Genomic DNA, 25,660 nt, shown 5'->3' with positions numbered 1-25,660 from the left:
AGAATTATCTTTTACTGTAATTAGAACTTACTTGTTGTTTTGTCCTTGCTCCCCTCCTCAATGCTTTTGTCCCCAGGAACACGCAGATCTATTCCGCTTCCAAATGTTGATTATCTGTCTGTGGAGAGGAATACAGACAAAGAGGATTGCCATGTGATTACTTTCTTTTTTCTCTACTTATTAAGACCTAATTTTATTATGTATCCATCCTTCTCTAACGTGGGTTGTCATGTTCCTGCTTAACAAACTCACGATATGTGATTTAATTTGTATATGTAGTCATACTTCTATGGTCAAATACGACCTGCCTCTTTTCTTTTCTTTTTTGGATACTGACTATTGTAGCTCATGCCATTGGGAAATATGAGGTGACCGATAATTTGCGAGAAAGGAGGTCATCGATATTTTATTCATTAGCTAAATGCAAAACAAATCGATGAGCTTGGAGAGTTAAGATTACGTTTTTATGGTGACTTAATTAGTAATTTAGTACGGTTTCAAGAGTTAATTATATATACTTGACCTTTCGAAACTTCCATCCATAATTACATCAACATGCATGCGATGGACTTTTTGGTTCTGTGCTGAGTTTATTACTTACTAAGACCGTTATAGCTTTTCCGCAAACCCTCAGATATATATATAATATACATTTATTAACTGACTTATCAAATAGTTTGATTTCTTCGAAAAAATTGCCATTCCTATATATAATTTTTTTTCCCTAAAAATTATTGATTTACCAATTTAAATTTATCAAACAGAAAGATACATAAAAGAATTTGTTTTAGATAAATCAGCCATATATCAAAATTCAAGTTGATGCTCGAATATATCCGTTATCTTGCAATATATAATATAGATCAGCCATGATCATTGGTTTATATTTGAAGCCATGAACAAAATAGTTTACAAAGCACCTACCGAAGGAAAAAAAATCGTTTACAAATCAACTGAATATACATTTACCTAACCGAAGAAATAAGTAGATATTCTACAACAAAATTTTTAGGATAAAAATTATTTTGAAAAAGAGAAAATATATAATTATGGATGGATGAAGGACCGTCCCAGCTTCATACAATACTTCGACGACACGGCTCTTCTACCTCCCGAGTGACACGTCAGTCCCGGTAAGACTGGGGCGAGGGTGCGGGTCCCACGGCATAGGCCACGGCGGGCAGTCTGACTTTTACCTTGGGCTCATGGTGCACCGGTAGTTTGTATCATCTGTGCCTCTACCCCTTCGTCAATAAATAAGAGAGGACACGCTTCCGGTCCTTCTCTCTCTTCCAGTACATCCCTTCTCTCTCTTTCTCTCTCTCTCTCTCTCTCTCTAAGCGGAAAAATTTGGCAACACTATGTCGACGACGACGACCGATCTCCAGCTCCTCCGCGATCTGCCAAAACTCCGTCTGCACGTCGTCGATTGCCCTCCACTTCCAGAATTCTCCGGCTCCGCCCCCTCCGCAACAGCGGTTGACTGCAATTCGGATGCCGTCCGTCCAGAAGGGCGTCGGGAAGACGAGGAGGAATGCAGAACCCCGACGTCGGAGGAGAACCGAATCCCGGCCCTTCTGTCCTGCCCGCCAGCACCAAAGAAGCCGAGGCTCGCTCTGTCGTGCAAGAGGAAGCTGTCGGAGCTGGATTTCTTTGAGATCGTGAACCGCGCGGAGGTCGAGGAGTTCTTCAGTGCAACGCCGGTGGAGCCGAAGAGGAGACGCCTCCCCGAACGGATCGTTGCGTAGCCGTACGGATCGATCGAATCGGGTTTCCTAATTTTCCCACTCAAAATATAGGATTCAAAATTTCAAAGTCGAAATTGTTGATTATATTGTGTACGTATTTTTTTTTCATTTTTTCATCACGCGCTATATGAATAGATAGGTGTGGTCGATATAACTAGGTAGATTTTTATTTTTTTTTTTAATCTGATTCAATTTCAGCTCATCAATTCTTCTGGAATTCCAGATATATCGTTAATAACAATCAAGAAGAAGTACCAGAAATTCTCTGAGCAACATTACATTGGACTGCGGTTGATTGTGAATTATTGCGTTTTTACATGTTCTTCTTTTCATGAATTGCAAAATTGGAATTCCGTCCATATGGGGAATTTGAATCGTTATTAATTCAACTGAAAATTTCTGTATCTGTGGCGCATTCATTATTATGTATTCTGGTTGATTTCTCTCTTCTTGAAAAATTACGATATATATTAAGGAAGTATGGGAAATCATCTGGCTCAACGGTCATAACGTTCATGAGTCGTTTGGAACTGCTAGATTAAACACTTTTTTAAGGTGTATTTGATGCCGATCTAATAGCCTTGCGCCCCCCTCCCCGGAACAGCCCCACAAGCCAAACACGTACGACAGTAAAATTATCCTAATGAGTTGGGCATTGAAATAGAAGAAGTAGATGATGTTGATGTGAATGAAGAAGGGGAAGGAAGAATATTGGTGGGGCAATTGATGGGTTAACTAATTGTGATTATTTTATTGAGGAGGTGGTTAGGGATGGTTGATCTGTATTTTTTGTTTTTGCTTTAATTAGTTTGACAAAGCAATGTCTCATGAATCATGATGCATGTTTTGAGTAAGAGACACGGTTTTGGGATTCATATCTGTCCGTCGTCTCATTCACCCCTCATCGTGTCTTTTCCATTTTAATAAACAATGATCGATGTTCCTTTTTCCTTTTTCGCTGACAAAGAGAAGGATTTGTTCACTCTTTAGTTGCACTTCACAGTCGAAATCAATTAATCACTTTGCTAAATGAATGCATTGAATTTCATATTTAATTAAAGAGCATTAACAATCTATTAGTACTATATAATTAAACAGACAGTGGTAATTACATATATAGATAACGTGTGTAGCATTTCCTCAGGTATTTTATAGAAAAGCAATTTATTAGTTCAACACAACAGAAACGTATAAACAAAAGTACAAAGCACAACATTCCTCGCAAAAATCTGAGATCATGCACTTCTATATATCCAATTCAATCAATGAGTATTTGTTCTTCTTTTCTGCTGAATGAATATTTTGTTCCTACATATTAGAAAGTTCAGTTTGGTCTCTCTGTATACTAGTAATGATCTCCGAGGTCGTCATGCTTCAACAAACAATTACTCCTCTAACTAGCCACAGGTAGTATCGAACATGATCAATCCCATGATGTTATATGCAACTAACAAAATTAAGGGAAGAACAGGTTTGGGACCGTCAATATTGAAATTCTCTTAGCATGTTATTAATTATTTTTCTATTTTCCAATAATAAGTTTTTACAAATTGAACATATCTTATTTATTCTTCAAGTAAATGAACGAAGGGGTATATACATTGTGTGGGGTTCATCTAACATGACACCTTGTCCTAATAACACATTCGGTACTTTTAGTTCAAGTGTTTAGCATTTTTATTAGTTTACTCATAATTAGTCCAAATGTTTATTATTTTTACTTTTAGTTCATGTGTTTAATAATTCAGTTCAAGTATTTAATATAAAATCGTGCAGTCCATCGCAAATAGTAAAAGTACTAAATATTTGAATTAAAATACTAAATAATCAAACTAATTAAAACTAATTGTGTCACTCAAACAAGGAGTTATGTTAGAATTTCCTGAATGATGATAAAAGATACATGTAGTAAAATGAAGTTTGCTGTGGACTTTTTGGATGATCTTATAAGTAAATATATAAATATGAACTGCATGCAACCTGAGGCCATGTGATAAATGAGTTGATTTTACTTTCATCCATTTAACGACGGAAAAATTTATGAAACTTGCACTTGAAATACATGTATTTACTTGAAAAACTTTAGGTAATTTACTTATAACTCGAGTATATTATTATTTTGTTGAAAGTAAATAAATTACTTGACGTCAAGTAAGCGTTAAATGGGTTTATTTAGTAACTATTAAGGGTCATTAAAGGGCTGGTCTACAATACATAGGGTTAAAAACATGAACCAAAACAATAATAAATGACGCGTGCGCATGGACTCCTCAAACCCCACTACACATTAGATGAACGTCACATTATATATATATAATTTCCTTAAATAAATTGACTTTATTCAAAAAATATATAAACTCCTTTTCTCATAATGTGATTTGCAATGTTCATTATGGCCGGTTTCTATATATATACGGCCGGTCCTATTTCCATTGAAAGACGCAAGAATTAATGAAACGTTATTCTCTTCTTTACAATGAGGAGAAAGAGAAAACAGCTAGCAAAAAAAAAAGTAGATATTTATACACACACAATTAGTTTGCTTACACTTGAAAGATATATTAGTTTACGTACAAAAGTTACTCATTAGAAAGGTGGGTGTGGTCCAATTTTTTGGACTTATTGTACATAAATACTTCTCAACCAATTTTGGACGTATATGACGGATGATCACGTGTCTATGTTGTATAGTTACAGAAATTGCGTACCTAATTAACGAAGTGGTATAGGTTATTTTTCTATCAGATTGCTTGAGATGAACCTATCGAAAAAAAAAAAAAAAGATTGCTTGGGATGATGACTACGAATTTCCCCTATATATAGTTATTTAAAATTAACATGATGGATAAAAGCTCATGTTATATAACAATCGAGTGATTGAACAATTGTACAATATGTTCCCAAAGTACTTACCTACACGAATTTGCTGTATGATGCACGCAAGAGACTCATAGTACGAGTTATGAGATCGATATTTTGTTGCACACAAGATACACATATAGTAAAAGATGTCTCTCTTTCGTTCTTAGTTTTTCTCCCCTTTACTGATTGTTATAAACAGGGGCGGAGCCAATGTAATATCAGGGGGGCAATTGCCCCATGAACTTTGAATTTTTTATAATTTTGCCCCAAAATTATATTAATTTATGAATTTTTTTATGTAAAATTTGCACTTTGCCTCTCCTGGAAAAAAAATTTATGTACTATTTATATCAAGCAATATTTTTGCCCCCTGAACGAAAATTCTGGATTCGCCCCTGGTTATAAGTACTGGTGCATGCTGCAGGCATTTTATACGCAAATATGATCTTTGGACCTACATGCACTTACCTATAAATATGATGAACATATATGCTCTGCTCTCATGCATGTGCATATAAAGCTGAAATGCTTTCGCACCATTCATCTACGAGATTCATAGATATTTTCTCCTCTCAAGTACGAGTGCCCGTCTGATAATTTTCTAGTTATAGCTCCCTGGATCGAGTCGTGATTTTTACGGCAGGGTCGAATTTGCATGGTCTCTTCAATTTATTAGCGTAAACAGGAAAAAAAAATGAAATCATTCCTGAAAGGAGATTCATTTGTGATCATCAGGTTACTGCGTATGTCAAATTTACCGAGCCAACAGGAGTAAAAAGCTTTAAGGCGCTTAATATTTGACAGAATAAAGAGCAAATTCTCTGCCACACGACAGGTAGAAAAGAGAGAGAGAGAGAGAGTAGATTTAACGTATTCCTTCCCTTTTTTTCCCCCACAATTACCATATTCCTTCCAAAAAAAAGGAAAGAAGAAGACAGAACCTTTTCCACGCTATGTATGTGTTTCCTTGTTAAACAAGTTGTGATTGTTTGTGGTGTTATAATCATTATTATTAATTATATCTTCAGGAAATTTTAGCATGACATGATATCATATAACCCGTTTGGTATTTTAGTTTAAGTGTTTAGTACCTTTGTCCAAATATTTAGTATTTTAGTTCGGTACTAAACACTTGAACTAAAATATAGAAAATTTGATAAAAGGTACTAAACAATTGAACCAAAATAGTATATCTTCGTGTCAAGATTATAATTCAAGGAAGAGTATTGATTAACTAAGAAAAATGGTCAAGATCTTATTTCGGTATATATATTGGTATCCGAAAGTCTAATGAGTCTCGACTAATCCAGTTTGTACCAGATCAATCCATTAAGAGGTAAAACTCTTACAACGTAGATTTTCTCAATCACACAAGACTCGTAGTAGAACCATGCCGAACCACGTAAATTAATCCATTTTGGTATGGACAAGGTCTTATTGATTGTTCATCATCATACATGAGAGCCTATAGCTATAGAACCTTTTTAGTTGTAGTGGAAGGGCTAATAAGTGGGGCACCGCATGATCTTCCTCCCAAAAGAGGGCTGAGATCAGATCTTTAATTACAGAAAGCGGGTTTGTGGTCTTACCAAAACGTGACCTAAAGCTGTCGTAAATAATTAAAACGACAGCATCTCTTATCCCTTTACCGTCTACAATTAGGAATTCCCATTCCCATATCCTTTATTGCCGAAAGGAATAAGAATTTTTCCGGAATTTAATGCCCACAACCAAAAGAGAATGAAGTTATGAGGAGGAGAATGGGAAAGGGAATGGGAAGAGAGAAGAAGGGGAAAAAGAAGGGAAATCCAGAGGGAAAGTGAAGGGGGAAAAGTGAGGTTGAAGCTGCCCTTCCCGGCCCGTCCCCGCTATCTCTATCTGCCTGCCATTTTTGTACTTGTGAAAGAAAAGAAACATACGACCTTTTGTCTAATGAGGTAAGACCAGACCCAAGCTAACCCTTATTAAAGAAGACAAAGTATACGTTGTATAATTGCTGGCTATAGCTCTCCTTCTCTTCTCACTCACGTTTTCACTAAAGGAAGGAATCTCTCGTTTTCGAGCATTAGAAGGAGATAAGAAGTATCGATGGCGGATAATTAGCTTTCGGAACTGATCATACTGCTAGAGTTGATACTGCATTTGCCTTTGTTACTTGGAATTAATCTTCCCCCTTTGTTTGCTGTCTCTGCCTCTTTCTAATGGCCTTGCTATCTCGGTAATTTCATTCTGAATTACTCCTTTTTGTAATCCCTGAGACAAGTGGCTTTTTTGCCTTCTTTTATTAATGATGGTATTGTCATGAGTTATAAAAAATAAAAATACTGCAGTCGCTTTTGTGTCTAACAGCTAGTATAACTGATCATAGAATACCTCATTTTACCTTTAACGGCCTATCACGCATACGATTAACACAACCGAGACCTCTAATATACGAATGCAAGGGCATTTCTAATGACTTGGGTTCATTGGCAGATCTAGGATGACTGCATCGATTTCTAGTTGTAGTTCACTTGCAATGCATTCCCGTGCGGCTGGATTTCTACAAGGACCTGCAGTTCCAGGTTCTGTTGCCGAGCCTGTCCTATAAGATCGTGGTTAACGTGCTCAAACCAAACTGGTTGTAATTAAGCACATGCACAAACATAATCACACTACTTGTTTCCTGGACCTCCCCCTCAAATCTTTCAGATCTAATGAGCCAGTTATTGGGCCGATCTGTCTATACGTGGGCTGCTGGAGTACTTCAAGTAGGAGACATAGGCCGAGATCCAATTGATGCTGCTGTATATATTTATTTACTTAATATAATCTCCTGATTTAATCTACGTACGTGCATGGGCGCTATAAGAAGCAAGTGGGGCCCCTCGGTTCCCTTATCCATATTATAAATTAATGATCTAAGAAAAGAAAAAAAAATGACCAGAAGCAAGCTAAGATTGGTTTGCATATTGGGGTGGGAGGGAGATATGAATAATGTAATATATCATGGACCACTAATGCAGTATGGGCCTAACCTATATTATTGGCTTAGGGAGCCCACGCCATGGACTGGCCCCAGCCCCAGGGCCATGTCCCTCTTCCGGAACCTATGATTTTCATGCATGGCCGATGTGACCATTCCATGTAATATCTATCATCACTCGTCTAAGTCGAGACTCGAGACTTGGTTGCACCCCCGCGAATAGCAGAGCACGGGAAGTACTTCCAATCATTTTTAGCTCTGCGACACGAGAGACGCGACTTTAAGACACTGATATCTCCTATAATACGAAAATGTCCACCGACTACAAAGCATATATATACGAGCTAAGCATGTCTTGCGATATTGATCGTGTTTTGGTACTGTTTGTTTGCAGAAAAAAACTAAAGATTAAAGCGATAAAAAGGAGGTTTTCGTAACCACGAGGGAAAGATATCCCATTCACATTTCCCTTTATATTTCTTTTTTCTCCCTTTACAGTGACTACTAGTATTTTCTTCTGGTTTTCTTTAATAATTAACAAAATTGGCACCTTTTTTGGTTTCTAATTAAAAGCTTGGAATGGAACAATGGGGGACTTGGGATCTCCAACAAGTTAAGAGAGGACTCGGCGGAGCTGACAATGGATTAGTGTTCATCAACGACAAATTTCAGAATATTGCCGGACAACTTTAAATTTCTACTTATCAAAAAATAAAAATTGCTAAGATGACCGCTCGTTTTTATCTTCTTTTTCCTCTTAATTTGATATATTAAAAGCATGTGAAACTTCCCTTGTCAAAATTGTTGATTTTACTCTTTTTCTTTTTTCCATTCGAACTTTATTAAAAACATAAGGTAGAGGTTAACCATCAAACGTACAAAAAAATTTGTTTCTTGAGGACAACTTGTTACATTTTACAACTAAAAGGGGATATATTGCACATACGTCTTTTTCTCTGTTTTTTCTTTTTAATTTTGGGATATCTTTTTTTTTTTGGTTAAAATCTATTTCTTCTTTCTCTTTCATTTGATTTATAGTTTAAATCTAGAAAGACTTATTTTTTAAAAATATATTTCTCTTGGGCTCATATTAAATTACATTTTGTTTGTCACTTATATTTATTTAATAACCAAAAAAGAAATTGTTTATGAAGACGGCATCAGGGTTCCTAATCATAGGCCGCATCAGCATCAGCACTGACTACCCCGAAATCCAATACCTTTTTTAGGCCCTTCCTTCCTGGCTAAACTATTCAGATGGGATGTCCTATACTCGGCAACACGACAGAAAACAAAGGAAGGCTTTAATCTCACTTTCACCCCCCCAATGTAATGTACCGCTAATATCAAAATGCACCCCTACTGTTTTGATCTATCTCAATGCCAACACACGTAGTTCTTGAAACCGACTCACTCTGTCCCACTTACTCATGAAACCATTAAAGTTTCGGATGGAGTCTAGCTATGTGCGAGTGAGATGGCTTAAGAGAAGGACAAAACATGGAAAATCAACTATCCATGGATTATGGAAAAATTCATATTGAGATGGTTTCACCAGTTAGTGGGGTTATTTCTAACTTGAATTGAATTAATTGTAACTCATTAGATTTTCAGATATCATATTTCACACCGAAAAAATAATAAGCATAAGAACTCATATCGGGAACTCATAATGCAGTGTATCATAGGAGTATCGCACCTACAGATTGCATCATACCATTCCAAATCTGGGATGAGTACGGACGGTTTCATGGGTAATATTTCAATAAGATTCAAACTATGCGGGCCATTTTCAGCCCATCCCGAAACTAGAAGGAGCAAATTGAAATTAAGACAAAAAAAGAAAAAAGAGGAAAATACATCTGTCTCTGCAAAAGGGCAGAAAAAAGGGCCGAGAAAAAAAGAAAAAAAGAAACAGAGCACAGAGAGGGAGAGAGAGGAGGGGGATGATGTGCATCATTCAATCCCATGTGCAGTTCCATTGGCTTCTTCAATCCCCAAGCTCCTCACATTCCCTCTATTCTCCCAATTCATCCTCTTCTTCTTCTTCTTGCTTCCTCCTCCTACTCTTCCTCGCCCTCTTATTACTTTCTCAAAAGCTGATCAATCTATCTATCCATCCATCTCCACACAGACCCCAATTTACACGTTCACCTATATAAGGAATCATCACAAATCATTCAAAAACTCCCCCTTTTTCAGTCCCCCTCTGATCCACTTCCTATTGGGTGCTGCAGTTTTTTGTTTTTCTTGCCCCTTTCCCCTTTGAACGGTCAAAAAAAAAAAAACCCACGTCCCAAGATGAGGGAGAGAGAAAAAGAAGATAAAGTTGGGCTGGTGTTGTCATGTAGGTGGAAGAATTGAGAGGGATTATTTCTATCCCCCTTTTATTTTTGTTCTTTTTAATTTTTTTGGATTTCTGGGGGGGTCGTTCTTTCTCCGGGTGGAAAAGGAGAGAGAAATGTTGGCAATGGAGAAGGATTTTGATTCGAAGCTGGGCATTCAGGGAGAGAGAAATGTTAGCAGCAGCAGCAACAACAACAACAACAACAATGGAGGGAGCAGCAACGTGCAGAGATCTAAGAGCTTCGCGTTCAGAGCTCCCCAGGAGAATTTCACCATTCAAGACTTTGAGCTCGGCAAGATCTACGGCGTTGGTTCTTATTCTAAGGTCCTTTTCTTCCTTCGGATAAATGCACAGTTTCTGATTCTGTTGTCAGTGTTTAATTCTTCTTCATGTCTTTGTCGGATGAGTATGAACGACAGTTTCATGATATATCTGATGTATTTTGGCGTTCATTACGCGGGCAAATTGTAAGAATTTATGCTCATTTCCGGGATGGGTGACCGATAATCTGAAGAAGCTGGAATGAGAATCGGGGCTGAAATGGGGGTTCCTTCTCTGAGCTGAGCTGCACGTTTCAAGATGAAAACAAAGGTTGTTTTAGCTCCCTTGGATGATTCTTCAGCTCCCCAATTTCAGGTTCTATGAGGAGGATGGTTTTCAATGGAGCATACACGTTGTTTCTTGGATATATGAACTGTTGCCTTTGGGCCCCTTCTTTTCGGCGAGCACGTTGCACGGAGCGAGCTATATAAGTTCATTTCCTTTAGCATGCAAGTTCACCCCTTGCACATGCATAAACCAGAATCAGGGCTTGGCGGATGAACATTTTTCATATCGGTGGATAATTTGCTGAGTCAGAGGGCCAGACTCGCGAGCAATTCGAGTATAATACGAGGATTTTGTCATATTAAACCTCTGAGATGACTGCTCCGTGTATGTATAAGTGGAAAAATCCAGGATCAAGTGCTGTATGTGCTGTGAAAAATTTCGATACTGTCTGTTTCCTCCTCTGCTTTCTCTTCTTATTTTAACCTTCTGTAATTAGAGTTTGCTGTAGGTTACCATATAATTGTGCAATAGTTAAAAGGGCTCTTCATGTTCCAATGTGAAGAATGAAATTTCATGTCCTCGTTCTAATACAATTGGATCACTTGCAAAAGGTTCCCTGCTGCTTTCTTTTACATATAGGCTCGTCAATATTTTGCAGGTCGTGAGGGCAAAGAAGAAGGACACAGGAGTTGTGTATGCTTTGAAGATAATGGATAAGAAGTTCATCACCAAAGAGAATAAAACGGCTTATGTGAAGCTGGAGCGCATTGTATTGGACCAGTTAGATCACCCAGGGATTGTGCGGCTATTTTTCACATTTCAAGATACCTTTTCATTATGTGAGTCTGCATGTTGCCATGTTAGGTTTAGAACTTAAAATCCCTGAATTTTTCTTAATCCACCCTTTTTTTTCCTGATTTTTGATCCTGTTCTCTTTAATTTGGAAGATATGGCACTTGAATCGTGTGAAGGTGGAGAGCTTTTCGATCAAATTACCAGGGTAAGTTTAAAAGGGATGTTAGATATGGTCCTCTTCTTATTGGCTGACTAGAGAGAGGATAAAACAAAAAGGAATCCTCTGTATTATCCAATGCTTGCACCGTTGCATATAAGATGATGCCAGTCATGGAGTTGGCTGAGGTTTTAAACAAAGCTGTGATTAACTTCATTGGCCTGTGAATGCAGAAAGGTCGCTTGTCGGAAGAAGAGGCTTGCTTCTATGCAGCAGAAGTCGTGGATGCTCTCGAATACATACACAGTCTGGGGCTCATACACCGAGACATCAAGGTACTTAGCCGCTGCTCTTGGCCGATTCTTTTCATCATTTGTTAGAACTCGAATAAAATATCCTCTGAAATTGCAGCCCGAGAATTTGCTACTCACCTCAGATGGACACATTAAAATTGCCGATTTTGGGAGTGTAAAGCCTATGCAAGATAGTCGTATAACAGTGCTTCCTAATGCAGCATCAGGTAAGAAAATCAAATTTCCCTATGAGCTGTCTTGTTAATTTATTTTTGCATCATGAGGGCGAAACTGACACATTTTGTGTCATATTCTCTATAGATGATAAGGCCTGCACATTTGTGGGTACAGCAGCATACGTCCCCCCTGAGGTCCTCAACTCCTCTCCTGCAACTTTTGGGTATGAATGCAGTATAAAAATATTAAATAGGACTAGGATGCTGAGCTTTCATAGTTTTAGGGTTTGTGGTTGCGTGGCATAGTATTCAAAGGACAGGTTTGAGTCTCGACTATTGAGGATCCTCATTTGCCTCCCATCCCCTTAGAGTGAGCCTAGACAGTTATACATATGCTGCCTTTTTATTTACTTGTTTGAGCTTTTAAGTGACTTTATAGCTGGATCCTATATGAATCAGTTGCAATTCTCATAACTTTGAGCTATTCTATCATTTTTTATCGAGCACTACATATTGTGGCATATTCTTAACTGTGATGTTCTTGCTATATTTGGACAGAAATGACCAGTGGGCTTTAGGTTGCACCTTGTACCAAATGCTTTCGGGGACCTCTCCTTTCAAAGATGCCAGCGAATGGCTTACCTTCCAAAGAATTATTGCAAGAGACATAAGATTCCCAAATTATTTTTCTGAAGAAGCAAAAGACCTTATTGACCGGTTACTGGTGAGCTATGAACTTTCTGCCCACCCAGCAATATGTTTCGACTTTATACTGAGGCTTGCTTTGAGATCGGGTTGCCAAACAATAATACTTCTCAAGTACTTCCGAGACAAATATGTCGTTCCTTGAAGATTTGGGGTTAAATTTAATGGCCAAGTTATGATTTGTAGGATATCGAGCCATCAAGAAGGCCTGGAGCAGGACCTGAAGGCTACGATGCACTTAAGAAGCACCCATTCTTCAGTAAAGTCGACTGGAGGAACTTAAGAAAGCAAACTCCACCCAAGCTAGCTCTAGAGCAAGTGGTACAATAATGACATCCCCATCCTCTTCTGCTCAGGCTTTATTGATCATCATACCAATATCCTGAGTCATTGAAATTCATCCACTAAAACATGTTATGTTTTTCATGAAGGTTCACAGTGGAGACAATGATTCGAGCGATTCCCCATGGAACCCTACCCATGTCGGGGACGGTTCAACAAAGCAAAACGAAGGAAGTAGTTGTGCAGGGTCGTCAGAAGTTTCTGGTCACATAACTAGGCTTGCTTCCATTGATTCGTTTGACTCGAAGTGGTAGTTACTTTGGACATCCTTTTGGATTCTCAGTCTCCAGAAGCCACTGACCTCTCTCAACCATCTGTTGGTTCTTTATGTTTCTTTGGGGAAATTCTAACATGTGCACCATGGCAGGCAACAATTCCTGGATCCTGGGGAATCTGTTCTAATGATTTCGACTCTCAAGAAAATTCGGAAGATAACTAACAAGAAGGTTCAGCTAATCCTCACCAACAAGCCAAAGCTAGTCTATGTGGACCCGTCAAAAGTTGTCAAGGGGAACATTATCTGGTCCGACAATCCTAACGACCTCAGTGTTCAAGTTACCAGCCCTTCAAATTTCAAAATCGTCACGGTATGCATGCCTTATGTTCTATCTTCTTGTTTGGAATCAAAAGCTTTGCTTGGGAATGGATTTCCTGCTCTTGAAAACTTCAAAATTCCAAATCTATCCTTTGGTACTTTTAGTTCTACGCATTTATCTGGGACAGGTTTTGTAGCGCGTCTATGCTAAAAGAAGCCACTAAAAAAAGTTTTGGAACTCTCTGAAATAATTTTCGAAAACTTTTCTTGCGATTTGTGACTGAGAACAGCTTACGATGGGAAGCATCTTCATAATATGCTTGGTTACGGGTTATTTCACTATTACAGCCAAAGAAGATTATGGCGTTTGAAGATTCCAAGCAGAGAGCATGGCAATGGAAGAAAGCAATCGAAGGCCTTCAGAATCGGTGAGATCCATTCGTCCATGTGGGAATTACCGAGACACCATTCTTTCTATTGATCAGTCTGAATACTGTAGAGGCGCGGACTTAGAGTTGGGAGGTACTAAAGAAGTTCATCCCCGAGACAATTTTACACGCAGGAGAGCAGAATTCAAGCTTCGAGATGCGAATTCGAGATCCCATATGGCTTTCCCCTCTTGATATCCATTTGCGTGCTCTCCTAAGATTACAGAATGGAATTTTGTGCCTTCTTTTTCTTCATTTAACGCATTTATAATTTTAAGCTAATGGTTGTAACGGAGACTGCTGTAGGGATTCTCAAGGAAAACTTCTCATGATATGGTTCCTTAGTATATCAGAACTTCTCGTACCTCTTCACTTCGAAAGTATTTTGCTCGTGAAGGTGCGAACTACACATCGGACACAGTACACGATGTTGACGTAGTATCTCTGATTCTGTCAAACTTGAGCTATCTCATCGACTTACCATAGCTTCGGAAAGAGTTTTAATAGTCACAGATTCACCTCAAGAATAGATCAAAATTCGCCAATCTCGGTGTCTTGTCCTCAACTAGTGGTCGTGGTTCTCGGCGGTGGCACGGTGGGCGGACGCTATCGCCAGGAGTTTAATTTTCATTACTCGAGAAACTCGATTATTATCAGATACTTATAATAAATAATATTATAGAAAATATGAGAGGCTCTTCATAAAAAAAAAGCATTATTAAGAAATTTTAATACTGAATTTGAGATGTGCAACCAAAATGACTAGAATAATAATTGGAAAAGAAAAAAAAAGGGACAAACTGGAATCTATAGTCGACGGTCGTGAAGGGAATTGTTGCCGTCGTGGACCGGGAAGGTGGCGGGACCGTTCCGTGGAGTGCTAAGGACCCGGGGCTCTCGCGCCTGCTAGGATCTAAATAAAGAAGTAAACTTTGCGCGCAGACACAAGGGACGGAGCCCCTGTCCAGCTTCCCTTCCCCTTTCGCATCTCCGAATGAACACATAAACAATTCAACCAACGCCAGCTCTCTCTCTCTCGCTCTCTCTCTCTGTTTCTTTTGTGAGTTGGAGTAGCTGAGCTGAATTTCGGAGATGGCATTGTCTCGGCTCAGGAATCCGGTGATCTCTCGGGGCGTTTCAATAGCCAGAGCTCGCTTTCTCTCGTCCACCGCTCCCTCTAGATTCCTCTCCCGGTACTCGATGTCACTTCCCCTCCCGCAACCTCTAAATTGCTAGTCCTGTGATTCTGATTGCGTTGGGCGATTTGGCTGTGAGAAGTGATGCTTTGCCCTTCGTTCTGAATGCTGGATGCTGACAGTTCTAATCAAAATCTCGAGACTTAACTCCGTTAGAGCTGCACGATAGGTTATGAGAGAAGGGAGTGACCATCTATTCATGATTTGACAATTCTTAAGCTTCATAGAGAATGAATTTGTTGGTACAAGATCAGGGTACTTCTTACATTTCCACTTTCCTGCAGCAATATGTTCAGTCTGCACCAATTCCCACTACAATTAAGACAATATTTAGTCAAGTATACCTGAATACGAGTTGATACAATAAGGGCCTTATATACTTTAATGGTCGTCGGGTGATCACATACGCTAAACTACTGATAATCATATACTAAACTGCGGGAGTCATAAATCCACTTGTTCTCTGTTTTAGCGAGGCAGGATAAATGTACCGCTTTTTGCTTGCTGTGCATTTCTTTCAAATGCACTTAAGGTCTTATAACAAGGAGATAATTGTAAGCAGCATCGATTGCCACTTCCTCATGGAGTTTTCTGGTTCCAGTACGTCTGCTTTTTAATGTATGCATCCAAAAGGGATATGCTATTGATTAATTTTGTCCGTCCTTGTTTTTGCAGCTCTTCTAATGGGAGGGCCTCTCCGACTGTTGACAGAAAGGTGTCAAGGTCTGTATCTATTAGTCAAATTTTGAGAAATTTTCCTTTTATTTTTATCTGGGTTTATTCCATATTTTAAGAGTCTTAGCTGGCTTCACATAGTAACTATTTCTTGGAGAACCTTTATCTTGGCTCGAGACGGCTGCATATTCCTTGCACAATTTGAGCCTTCATGTCCTTCTTTTGCTTTATTCTTGTTATGGTGAAATTTATTCCTTGTTGAGTACGAGGAGAATGGACTTTTACTTCTCGGTGTGGATAATTGACCTGTGCTCACCTGGCACAGGCACATTGAGACTTTCCCTTATAAAATGAGTCGGTAATCCTTACTTCACCTTTCTTGATAGTCCAACCCTCTGCTGATGTCTCCTTAGAAAACAATGCCGTGCTTGATAACTCACTACTCTTAGGCAGAGAAGAAGAGGGAGAGTGAACATTAGTGTCATGCTACCTCGTATAAGCACACCCTATGTAGTTGGTTCCATTAGTTCCAGTTCATATTCTCATATTGAAAAAAATAGTTTATTTATCTCTCACCGTATCCAAATTCCTGTCAATGCTGTATTGCTGATGGTTGAAATTATCAGGTCTTCATCATTCCCTATATCCACGGGCGCTTGCGATAATTTGTTGAAGCACAAGGTTAGTATTAACTCATTTAGCACTTCGCAATTTGGAATTTAGCCAGTTCTAATCTCACTGTCAATTTGCAGTTGCAAATTGGGGTCCGGTTCTTCTCTGCTGGAGGTACATATAAAATCTCATCTTAACATTATATGTATAATTTTCTTGTTACATATAGCTGTACTTATAGTCGATTACACCCTAAAAATTGTCAATATTTCCAAGATGCACATTGTCCATTTTCTTTAGTCTTCTTAACATTCCAATTATGACTTCTTTATTGATGTAGACTTCTGCATTTGGTACAACCTTAAACATTTCTCTATATGTTAGCATCTTATCATAGAGCTATTTGGTTTACTTCAGATGTTCCTCATACTGTTCTCGGGATGCCAGCGCTGTCACCAACAATGGTAAGACGTTTTATTCGTGTATTTGCATTTTTAAATAATATTACCTTTTGCTTCTAGAAGGAAGTTATCTATCTGGCTTATTGCATATGACAGAATCAAGGAAACATAGCAAAATGGAGGAAGAAAGAAGGTGATAAGGTCAGTGTTTGAAGAACTTGGTAGTTTAATTGTCTGGCTAGTCATCATAACAATCAGTATTAAAAATAAACTCGTAAATTTTTTTGGAGGTTTGCCAGAGAATATTTTGAACTTAACGCTTTTTATCCACATTGACAGATAGAAGTGGGAGATGTTTTGTGTGAAATAGAGACAGACAAAGCTACTCTTGAGTTTGAAAGTCTTGAAGAAGGGTAATACTGTCTAAGACTTCTTTTCTTGTTAATTATATGTGATGTTGCATTTAATGGGATGATGCGTTGCCCATTTGAGGTCACTGCTGGCTTGATGTGATAATTCTGCTGTTGTAATGTGTTTCCTATAATTTTTTATGATTTTGGTTTCTCTCTCACATATTTGCTTCAACAAATTTATGATCTATTCTGCAGGTATTTGGCTAAAATTCTGGTTCCTGAAGGTTCAAAGGACGTGCCTGTGGGACAACCAATTGCAATAACGGTAAGATTTTCCTTGTGTTATTTTTTTTTCTTTGTTAGTCAATATGCTTCCGTAGCATCCTGATATATTTAAGCCTGTCAATTCCCCAGCTTTGATTTTTGGCAGCTTCTTTGGAGGATTCTACTGACTAATCATTAATGTACATATTGCTCACTTAATAAATTACCTCTTACATGCTTCATTTCCCTCCATGCTCATTCTAGATAAGTCGGAGGGAATTCCTGTATAAGTTTGTAGTACTTGTAGGTTCTTATGGTTATCATGGATGGTGTACTAGGTTGAAGAAGCAGAATATATACAAAAAGTTCCAGCTTCAGTTACAGGGGGTTCTGATGCTAAGGCTGAAAAAGTTTCTGATCAGAATATAAAGAGCAATGATAAAGTTCACGAAACCAGTTCCAGTAAGATCAACACATCAGAACTTCCTCCCCATGTCATTGTTGATATGCCAGCACTATCTCCCACTATGGTAAGAATGTGAGCTGGAGATTTTAATTGAAATGTTAGGGGCATCTTTTCAAGAATAGGTTCATTTCTTCATTGCTAAAGTGAAGTTTTACATAAATGCCTGTGCAGAACCAGGGTAACATTGCTAAATGGAGAAAGAAGGAAGGAGAAAAGGTTAGTTGTGAATTGTTCAAAGCTGAATTTGCTAGTTCTAGGCAACAGACGGCAATTTTCTTGTCTAATTAGCTTCTAATGGCTAATAGAATTGGCATGTTCTAATTATGTGCTTTTATTTCAGATAGAGGTTGGCGATGTTATATGTGAAATAGAAACAGACAAAGCAACACTAGAATTTGAAAGTCTTGAAGAAGGGTAATATTCTAACTTCTTACTAACGTGTAGATAAAATGTGTTTTTAGCAGTATTTTTGCAGTAGTGGTGCTTTTGATTCCATTCTCAGTGACATGCGTATCTTCATGGGTTATTACTAGACCGTATGCGCCATTCTTCTTCGTTGCCACATATTGGTCTTTCCATATGACCTTCCAACTACATAGCTTGGCTCCTGAGAATTCGCTTTCTTTCTGTGTTGTTTATTACGTGTTTAAGAGTAGTGATATGCATTTCATATGTCATGATTGGGTTTTCCAGTATGCACTATAGGGTGAGGTTTCTAACTATAGTATTTGTATCCTCATGGCAGTGTACCATTTATGAAGAAGATTTTTTGGTTTCTCATAATTGCTTTTTGCTTTACTTTATAATGGTGATGGCAGTCACTTGGCAAAGATCCTAGCACCAGAAGGTTCCAAGGACGTCTCTGTAGGACAGCCTATTGCTATAACAGTAAGAATTACATTCACCAGCTTTGATGATTTTTATTAACTTAATTGAATGCTTCATTTTCCAAATTTGATATATCTATCTGGATATTGCTCCTTCAAAGTTATATCTTCATGCTGATATTATTGTTTCACAAGGTTGAGGATCCAAATGACATTGAGGCTGTAAAGACATCTGTTGGCAGCAGTCCAATCCAAGAAGAGAAGCCTGTCCATCAGGAAGCTAAGACTGAAATAGCTCCAGGGAAATCTTCTATTCAAAGGATCAGTCCAGCTGCAAAAATTCTCATCACAGAACATGGATTGGATATATCAGCATTGAAGGCATCGGGTGCTCATGGAACCCTACTGAAAGGAGATGTTCTAGCTGCAATTAGGTCCGGAAAAGCATCTCCAAGGCCTTCTTCGTCTAAAGAGACACCTTCACATGAAGTTAGCCAGAAGCCTGCCACTAAAGTGCCAGAATCAAGGGCTGCTGCACAACAGCCAGATTCTTTTGAAGATCTACCGAACAGTCAAATTCGCAAGGTTTATTTTCTTAAGTATTTAGGGGAAGTCAGGACATAATTTGTGAAATTTGCTATATTCTTACGTGCATCGCCCACTTTTTACTTTACAAATTGAAACAAGATTTTATTAATAAACTATGCATGCCAATACATTGTGCTTTTGAATTTTTGCAGGAAATAGATATCTTTGGATTTTATTTTGCAGTAAAGAGTGTGGCTGATATTAGTGCACAGTTCACCTTATTCATGATTTCGAATGTGTTACATTTCTTACGAGTTAGATGGTCAGATAGTATATGTAGATACTTATCAAGATCAGGTGTGAATGCCCCCATTCTGTCCTGTAGGTTATAGCAAAAAGGTTGTTGGAGTCCAAGCAAAATACACCACACTTATACTTATCTACAGGTTGGTGTTAATTTCTATTAGTGGAAGTTTGTACCTCCTTGTTAAATTTTGACTAGAACTCTTGTTCGTCTGTGCCAGATGTCACCCTGGATCCTCTGCTTTCATTCCGAAAAGAACTGAAAGGTACAGAGAGATGGCCTCAAGTTTATCACTTCTACAAGGATCCTGTTCTTCCCCTAATCTTTTTGTGCTTCCTCCTTTCCAGAACAGCATGACGTCAAAGTTTCAGTAAATGATATTGTCATCAAGGCTGTAGCTGTTGCCCTGAGAAATGTGCCAGAAGCAAATGGTGAGGCACATTTGGTAGTTTACTCATGTGAAGTACAGTAAAGTGGTCTCCTTGAATTTGCATATGCTGAACCGCAGTCAGTTTTAACAGTGATTCAGTTCATCTTGTTGTGAACATGAAAACAAGGTTTTAGAACATGAAACCAAGCTCTTACTGCTACATGATTTTTAGGCATTTCCTGTAAATGGTGAGGGAAAATTTGCTCTCTTGCTACTTTTTCAACCTCCATTATTCTTCCCTCATCCTTAATTTTCTCCCCTTGTGATGGATTTTACTTCTCTTTTCATATTGTCAGTATCTGGAATTTCTAAGTAGCTGGACTAATTATCTATCCATGGCACTTTCTTTTCCTGTCACAAAGTAATTAATAATTAGTATGCTTATACGGCAATGCCTTGCAGCTTTTTGGGATGCTGAGAAAGGAGAAGTCATTCGATGTGATTCTATTGATATATCAGTTGCTGTCGCTACTGAGAAGGTATGTTGGGGTACAACCTTGATCCTATAATGAAGTCTGATTTGTTGTACATGAAATCAATAAATTGCTTGTGTTGCAGGGTTTGATGACTCCAATCATCAGAAATGCTGATCAGAAAACGATATCATCTATATCTATGGAGGTACTTGATTGATGCCACTATCAATATTAGAATGAAAGGTCTTAAATTTTTATGCAATCGGAGTTATCAGGTTTCCCCATGGTCGAATGGTCTAAAAGTTAATTAATCTTGAACCCAGGAATTCCAGAAATGTCAAATCTTCCTCCAACTCTTTTCTATATTGTTGCTATGGCTCCACATTTCAGGTGAAGGAATTGGCTGAAAAAGCACGAGCAGGGAAACTTAAGCCAGATGAGTTTCAGGGAGGAACTTTCAGGTTTGTGGATTGGGCTGTTCTTTTGTGTTTCTTTACCTATCCTAAAACCAGCTATTCATCTGTGGTTTTCTTGTTGAACTTTATGCAGTATCTCCAACCTCGGAATGTTTCCAGTAGACCATTTCTGTGCCATAATCAATCCTCCACAGGTACTGTAGATATTACTCCTTTACTCCCAGAAATTTTTGGAAGTGACCCATTGTATGACTCTGCTTTCTTTCATCTGCAGGCTGGTATACTTGCAGTCGGGAGGGGAAATAAAGTTGTTGAACCAGTAACTGGAGCTGATGGTAAGACATTGCTTTGATTATTTCTCTGTCAAAAAGAGAACAGAGGAAACGTGTTTCATCTTCTCGAGTGGCGTCAGATTAAGCATCGACATGAACATATCACCTGATTCTGATGATTAAAGTGCCTCAAGTGGAAATGTTTATGTTTTATGCACAGGAGTTGAGCAGCCCGCTGTGGTTAACAAAATGAGGTTGACCTTATCTGCAGATCACCGAGTTTTCGATGGCAAAGTTGGAGGTATTGATTAATTACTGATAGCTTAGCTTTGCCTTGATGGTAGCTAGAGTTAACTCATAGTATAGCATGAGTTCTGAAATCACTGAATAGCAGTTTTGGCAAATCGTAGTCCCACGATTTTCCAAAGTGGGTAATAAAAATTAGAAACAACATTAGATCATGAATTCCTATTCTCTTTGTTCTTTCGGCAAGTATTCTGAACAAGCCTATGGCAATGGTATCATGTTCTGCAGGTGCATTTCTCTCTGCTCTGCGTTTGAACTTCAGCGATATGCGTAGGCTTATGTTGTAAACAACCTGAAGCGGCCTTAAACTAAGAATCCAGGCATTATTCTGGAGCGGGGGAGGATGTTCTCTCCCACATTTCAGATGAATTTGTCGGATAGTCTCACCAGCTTTGAGTGTTGATTCTTTTTCGGATTGCCGGAATTTTTCTACACTGCAATTAACCTTGTAATTGAGAGGAAACCCAGTTTTGACAGGTGACTCTTTCAGCTGTTTCGTGTTTGCTCCTATGTATTTAGGTTTGTAATAAAAATTCTTTGGTGCTAATAATGGGGGCATCTGGTTCTGTCATTATTCAATATCGACTTATGAATTTGCTCATCAACATCTCAATGGCACTTGGATTCTGATATGCAATTGACGTAATCATGAGCTGAAAAATATTATTATTAATCAATCATTAAGTCTTTTTTTTTTTAAGAGCACCAGATGTTATAAATCTATTGGCTTTTTGATAAATTCCTATTCAGATGTCGTTCAACTGACTATGGATTATATAGGGTATACAAACCCGGATAAGTAAATACAAGTTTAGTTATTTTTTTAGATAATATAAAAAAAAAGGTTATACTAGTTAGGTTTTCCATTTAATTACTTGTAAATGAGTAAATAAATAAGAGTAAATATGTAATGTAATCTTATAATTATCGCTCTGAAAGCTTCGAGAGGGCGCCAATCGCTTTGAAGGAAAAAGAGAACCCCTTCTGCCTTTTCTATAAAAGCCTGGAAGGCGGTGAAGTCCATAGAGCATTCTTGTCAGTTTGCTCCCTCCGATTTCTCCGTCTCCTCTCTTCCCGCCGAAACCCTTTCAGACCTGAACCCTAACATCGAGTCGATCCCTCCTCCCCTTTTCATTCTCGAGCTCCGGCAGCAGTCTCTCTCTCTCTCTTCCGCTACGATGGCCGAGGCCGCTGAGGTTGCGAGCAAGGAGGACTCGAAGGACCAGAGGAATATCTTCTCCCTGTTCGGGAACTTCTTCAAGTTCCCGTTCCCCAAAAACGAGCCGAAATCGGAGGTAACCGCTGCTACAACGGAAGGAGATGAAGCTGCGAGTGAGAAGCGCGATGTCGTGAGCTTCCCCTACAAGCCTCTGGAGGCTCCTCCACCTTTGAAGCTCGAGGCGGAGGAGGAGTCCGGGAAGACCTCAAACCCTCTGATTCTATGGCAGGTACTCCGTACGGATCATCTTCGCTCCTTTTAGGTTTTGATGATTGATTGATTTCATCTCGTTCGGCTAGTTGATTCCAGTGAATCTGTCTTCTAGGTTTTCTGCACATTTTCTGCGGTTGTTGGTACATGCTGTTGTACTTCTGTGCGGTTTCCATATCTGGTCGTTCTTACTCGGTGTTTGTCCGCTCTGTTTAGGTAGGGTTTGTTTGCTGCAGTTAAGGTTGCAGAGAAGATAATATAGCACTTTTGGACCATCTGTATATAGGATTGAACGTCAATTAGGTACAACTTTACTTGAAAATCTGAAATAAGAATGATCAATGACCAGTGAACGTCGATTATGTGCCTCCTGGTCGCATTTGTCACCTGCTATTGTATCTTATGTGTTGTGTCCGCGTCTAGCTGTTGGTTACCTATGTTTCAGTTGGAGTTGGTTGCGCTACAGTTTTATTAGGGTTGTGGAGTAGATAATATGGCACTTTTGGACTGTCTAGGTTTAGAATTGAACATCAATTTGGTGAAACACTGCTGACATTGGAATACCGTATTAAGGATGATAAATTACCAGTGAACGTCAATTATATACCACCTGGCTGCGATTTTTACATGTGTGACTTGCTCTTGTGTCCCCTGTGCTGTTTCCGTGTTTAGTTGTTTGTTCGCTATGTTCACATAGGGTTTGTCGTCCTGCAATTTGGTTAAGGTTGTTCAGAAGGAAAGATAATACTGTTGGAATATCTAGGTTTAGAATTGAATTCCAATTGTGTAAAACTGTATGTACTAAAGGTCTTTTTGATGGATAAGAATTAAGAACTTTGCTAGACTTGGATTGCTGAGGTAAGAATGATGAATATATCTCATGGCTGTTGGCTGTGGAGTGTTGAGTGCTTTTTGGCTAGGACTTGGTGCTTTGACGCGCCCTAGGGGCATATGTCAGGTGGTGTTCTGGACTTTCTGAGGTATGAGCCAGGAGAGAGGAATACTATGAAAATCTGGCTTGTTTGAATTTTTTTGTTTATTTTGCTGGAGACCGAATGCAGAGAATGGAAGTGTGATGATAAGAGTGAAGTTAAAGGTCTCTTCAAGTAATGAAAGAATACTGCCGCAATAACTTTTCAGGTTCTGCTAGTTTTTCGACTGAAATATGATGTGAAACATTTCATTATCTTTGCAAACAACACTGATTAAGGATACTAAAAGTAGTGATGTAGATTATAAAGGTGGAAACAACATACCATAGATTTACTTTGGAAGCTGAAGAAAGGAATAAAGTACTATGAGAATTTTTCATAAAGTAAGACATCCATAATTAGATGGACTGTAAGAAGGTGCAGTCTTTCTACTTTTCATGTAAACTTAAATTGAAAAATGTGATGCAACTACAAGTTTTTTTCTATAACTAAACAAGAGTGACATGTCCTTTTGGTGTGAACTGATCAGACATTTGGGAGGATTAGATTTGACCTTTACATGTCTGGTTTATTGATTTAGGCAATACCTCCCAATAAGGTGGACTAGTTTTAAAAAATAGAATTCTCCTCGTAATTTTGGTGAGCTGGTCAGATAAGTTCTTCTCAAGAACATATGGTGAAAATTTACAAATGGAGATGCTGAAAGGGAACATGTTAATGATAGAAAGGTCATTAATTCATAATTGTAGAACAATAAAGGTGGTAGTAGGTTGAAACATCGGTGTGGACTTAATCAGAACTAACTGTAGTTTCTGCCTTTTGTTTACTGTTTACTTTATTTGCTATGCTGTTTTCAATTTGTACTTGTTTGCAGGATACATAATTCACCCATTCACCCCACACACACAGCCAAAGTACCCACCAAAAAAAAAACAAAAAAAACAAAGAACAAAAAGGGAAATTTGCATTACATTGCATGTATAGCTGCCCTCAGCCAGAGCATGTAATCCACATTTTCTTCAGTCTCCTTAAAAGTTTCTATTCAGCCTTTGAATATTCAAATATGGATCATGTGATCTTAAGATCATGGTGCTGACACATGATCTTGACACGCATCTAAGTTCATAGTGGTACTGATATATCAATAACTGGAAGTGTAAAGGTCATGGTGGTGCATATTTGGTTGAACAGTTAATGGCTGTTTGCAGACTAATGCGTGCTGATGCATGAACCAACACACACACACACACACCCCTCCCCCTCCCCCCCCCCCCCCCCCCAACCAAACAAAAAAAACTTCGCACATTTCATATTTTTATGCGTCACATGCTGAGGTTTAAATATTTATACTTCTGTAGCTTATGTAAAGAGGTATAATGCAATGCTAGAGAACCAAAAATGGTGAACAAAAGGAAGTATATTAGCTGGATGCATATGCATTGCAGTAGCAAGAGAACAATGATGTTGCATTGGAATTCCATTTTCAGGTTTATGCACTTGGGGGATTCCTCATACTGCGGTGGGTATGGGGGAGGTGGAAAGAGAGGAAGGCCGCGAAGGGTGACAATGATGAGGGTTCCGACGATTATCATTCTCCTGCCGACGACTCCAGTTCCTATTAACTCCACCCCCCCCCCCCCCCCCCCCCCCCCCCCCCCCCCCCCCCCCCCCCCCGGGTAACATATTTACCCTTTCTGTTTTGACATTATGATTGTAAGTTACCTAGTTTATAGTATGTTGTATGTCTGCAGCATCAATATCTTCGTTCATCCATGCCCCAAGACGCATGGGGGCTGCTCTTTACGTTTTGTTTTGTTTTCATTTTATATGTTTCTATTCTGGAATGTAAATGGGTGTGTCATGCAATTAAAATCTGAGTTCCACTCCAATTCCGTCATTAGTGGGGCAGAAAGCAAAGCCACTTGTTTTTT

General features: G+C 38.7%; 4 protein-coding genes and 1 long non-coding RNA gene across 7 annotated transcripts; all 5 read left to right on the top strand.

Moving 5' to 3' along the window:
• Nucleotides 1–1,273: 1,273 nt before the first annotated feature.
• Nucleotides 1,274–2,033, top strand: LOC116187014 (cyclin-dependent protein kinase inhibitor SMR1-like). The gene has a single exon (XM_031515585.1). The coding sequence runs from the start codon at nt 1,362–1,364 to the stop codon at nt 1,746–1,748; it is 387 nt and encodes a 128-aa protein (XP_031371445.1). The 5' UTR covers nt 1,274–1,361; the 3' UTR covers nt 1,749–2,033.
• Nucleotides 2,034–6,286: 4,253 nt separating this feature from the next.
• On the top strand, nt 6,287–7,436 carry LOC116189199. Its single transcript, XR_004152353.1, has 2 exons — nt 6,287–6,828; nt 7,086–7,436. It is a non-coding gene; the product is annotated as an uncharacterized LOC116189199 (long non-coding RNA).
• A 2,036-nt stretch (nt 7,437–9,472) lies between these two features.
• Nucleotides 9,473–14,268, top strand: LOC116215932 (3-phosphoinositide-dependent protein kinase 2-like). The gene is made up of 12 exons (XM_031551752.1): nt 9,473–10,246; nt 11,130–11,310; nt 11,419–11,471; nt 11,657–11,758; nt 11,835–11,943; nt 12,038–12,116; nt 12,451–12,616; nt 12,784–12,918; nt 13,029–13,189; nt 13,307–13,526; nt 13,823–13,902; nt 13,974–14,268. Exons 1-12 carry the CDS (start codon nt 10,037–10,039, stop codon nt 14,095–14,097), a joined length of 1,620 nt encoding a protein of 539 aa, XP_031407612.1. The 5' UTR covers nt 9,473–10,036; the 3' UTR covers nt 14,098–14,268.
• Nucleotides 14,269–14,828: 560 nt separating this feature from the next.
• LOC116215929 (dihydrolipoyllysine-residue acetyltransferase component 1 of pyruvate dehydrogenase complex, mitochondrial) lies at nt 14,829–21,973 on the top strand. Of its 2 annotated transcripts, XM_031551746.1 has the most exons (23): nt 14,829–15,095; nt 15,774–15,821; nt 16,400–16,454; nt 16,526–16,559; nt 16,803–16,849; nt 16,943–16,987; nt 17,126–17,199; nt 17,395–17,464; nt 17,742–17,933; nt 18,041–18,085; nt 18,210–18,283; nt 18,688–18,757; nt 18,892–19,281; nt 19,610–19,670; nt 19,749–19,793; nt 19,876–19,959; nt 20,361–20,437; nt 20,517–20,579; nt 20,765–20,835; nt 20,924–20,984; nt 21,065–21,125; nt 21,283–21,363; nt 21,597–21,973. In XM_031551746.1, exons 1-23 carry the CDS (start codon nt 14,995–14,997, stop codon nt 21,653–21,655), a joined length of 1,908 nt encoding a protein of 635 aa, XP_031407606.1. In that variant the 5' UTR covers nt 14,829–14,994; the 3' UTR covers nt 21,656–21,973. The 2 variants fall into 2 exon arrangements, with proteins under 2 accessions (XP_031407606.1, XP_031407607.1); XM_031551747.1 differs by lacking the exons at nt 17,395–17,464; nt 17,742–17,933; nt 18,041–18,085; nt 18,210–18,283.
• A 359-nt stretch (nt 21,974–22,332) lies between these two features.
• Nucleotides 22,333–25,626, top strand: LOC116215933. 2 transcript variants are annotated; one of them, XM_031551755.1, is made up of 2 exons: nt 22,333–22,816; nt 23,014–25,009. In XM_031551755.1, exons 1-2 carry the CDS (start codon nt 22,547–22,549, stop codon nt 23,035–23,037), a joined length of 294 nt encoding a protein of 97 aa, XP_031407615.1. In that variant the 5' UTR covers nt 22,333–22,546; the 3' UTR covers nt 23,038–25,009. The 2 variants fall into 2 exon arrangements, with proteins under 2 accessions (XP_031407615.1, XP_031407613.1); XM_031551753.1 differs by lacking the exon at nt 23,014–25,009 and adding an exon at nt 25,217–25,626 and having other exon boundaries at nt 22,344–22,816.
• Nucleotides 25,627–25,660: the final 34 nt, after the last annotated feature.

Source organism: Punica granatum, chromosome 8 (assembly GCF_007655135.1).
Source record: "Punica granatum isolate Tunisia-2019 chromosome 8, ASM765513v2, whole genome shotgun sequence".
Taxonomy (NCBI): Eukaryota; Viridiplantae; Streptophyta; class Magnoliopsida; order Myrtales; family Lythraceae; genus Punica; species Punica granatum.
Note: the sequence above shows the minus strand (reverse complement) of the source record. Positions and strands in the feature narration are given on the sequence as shown.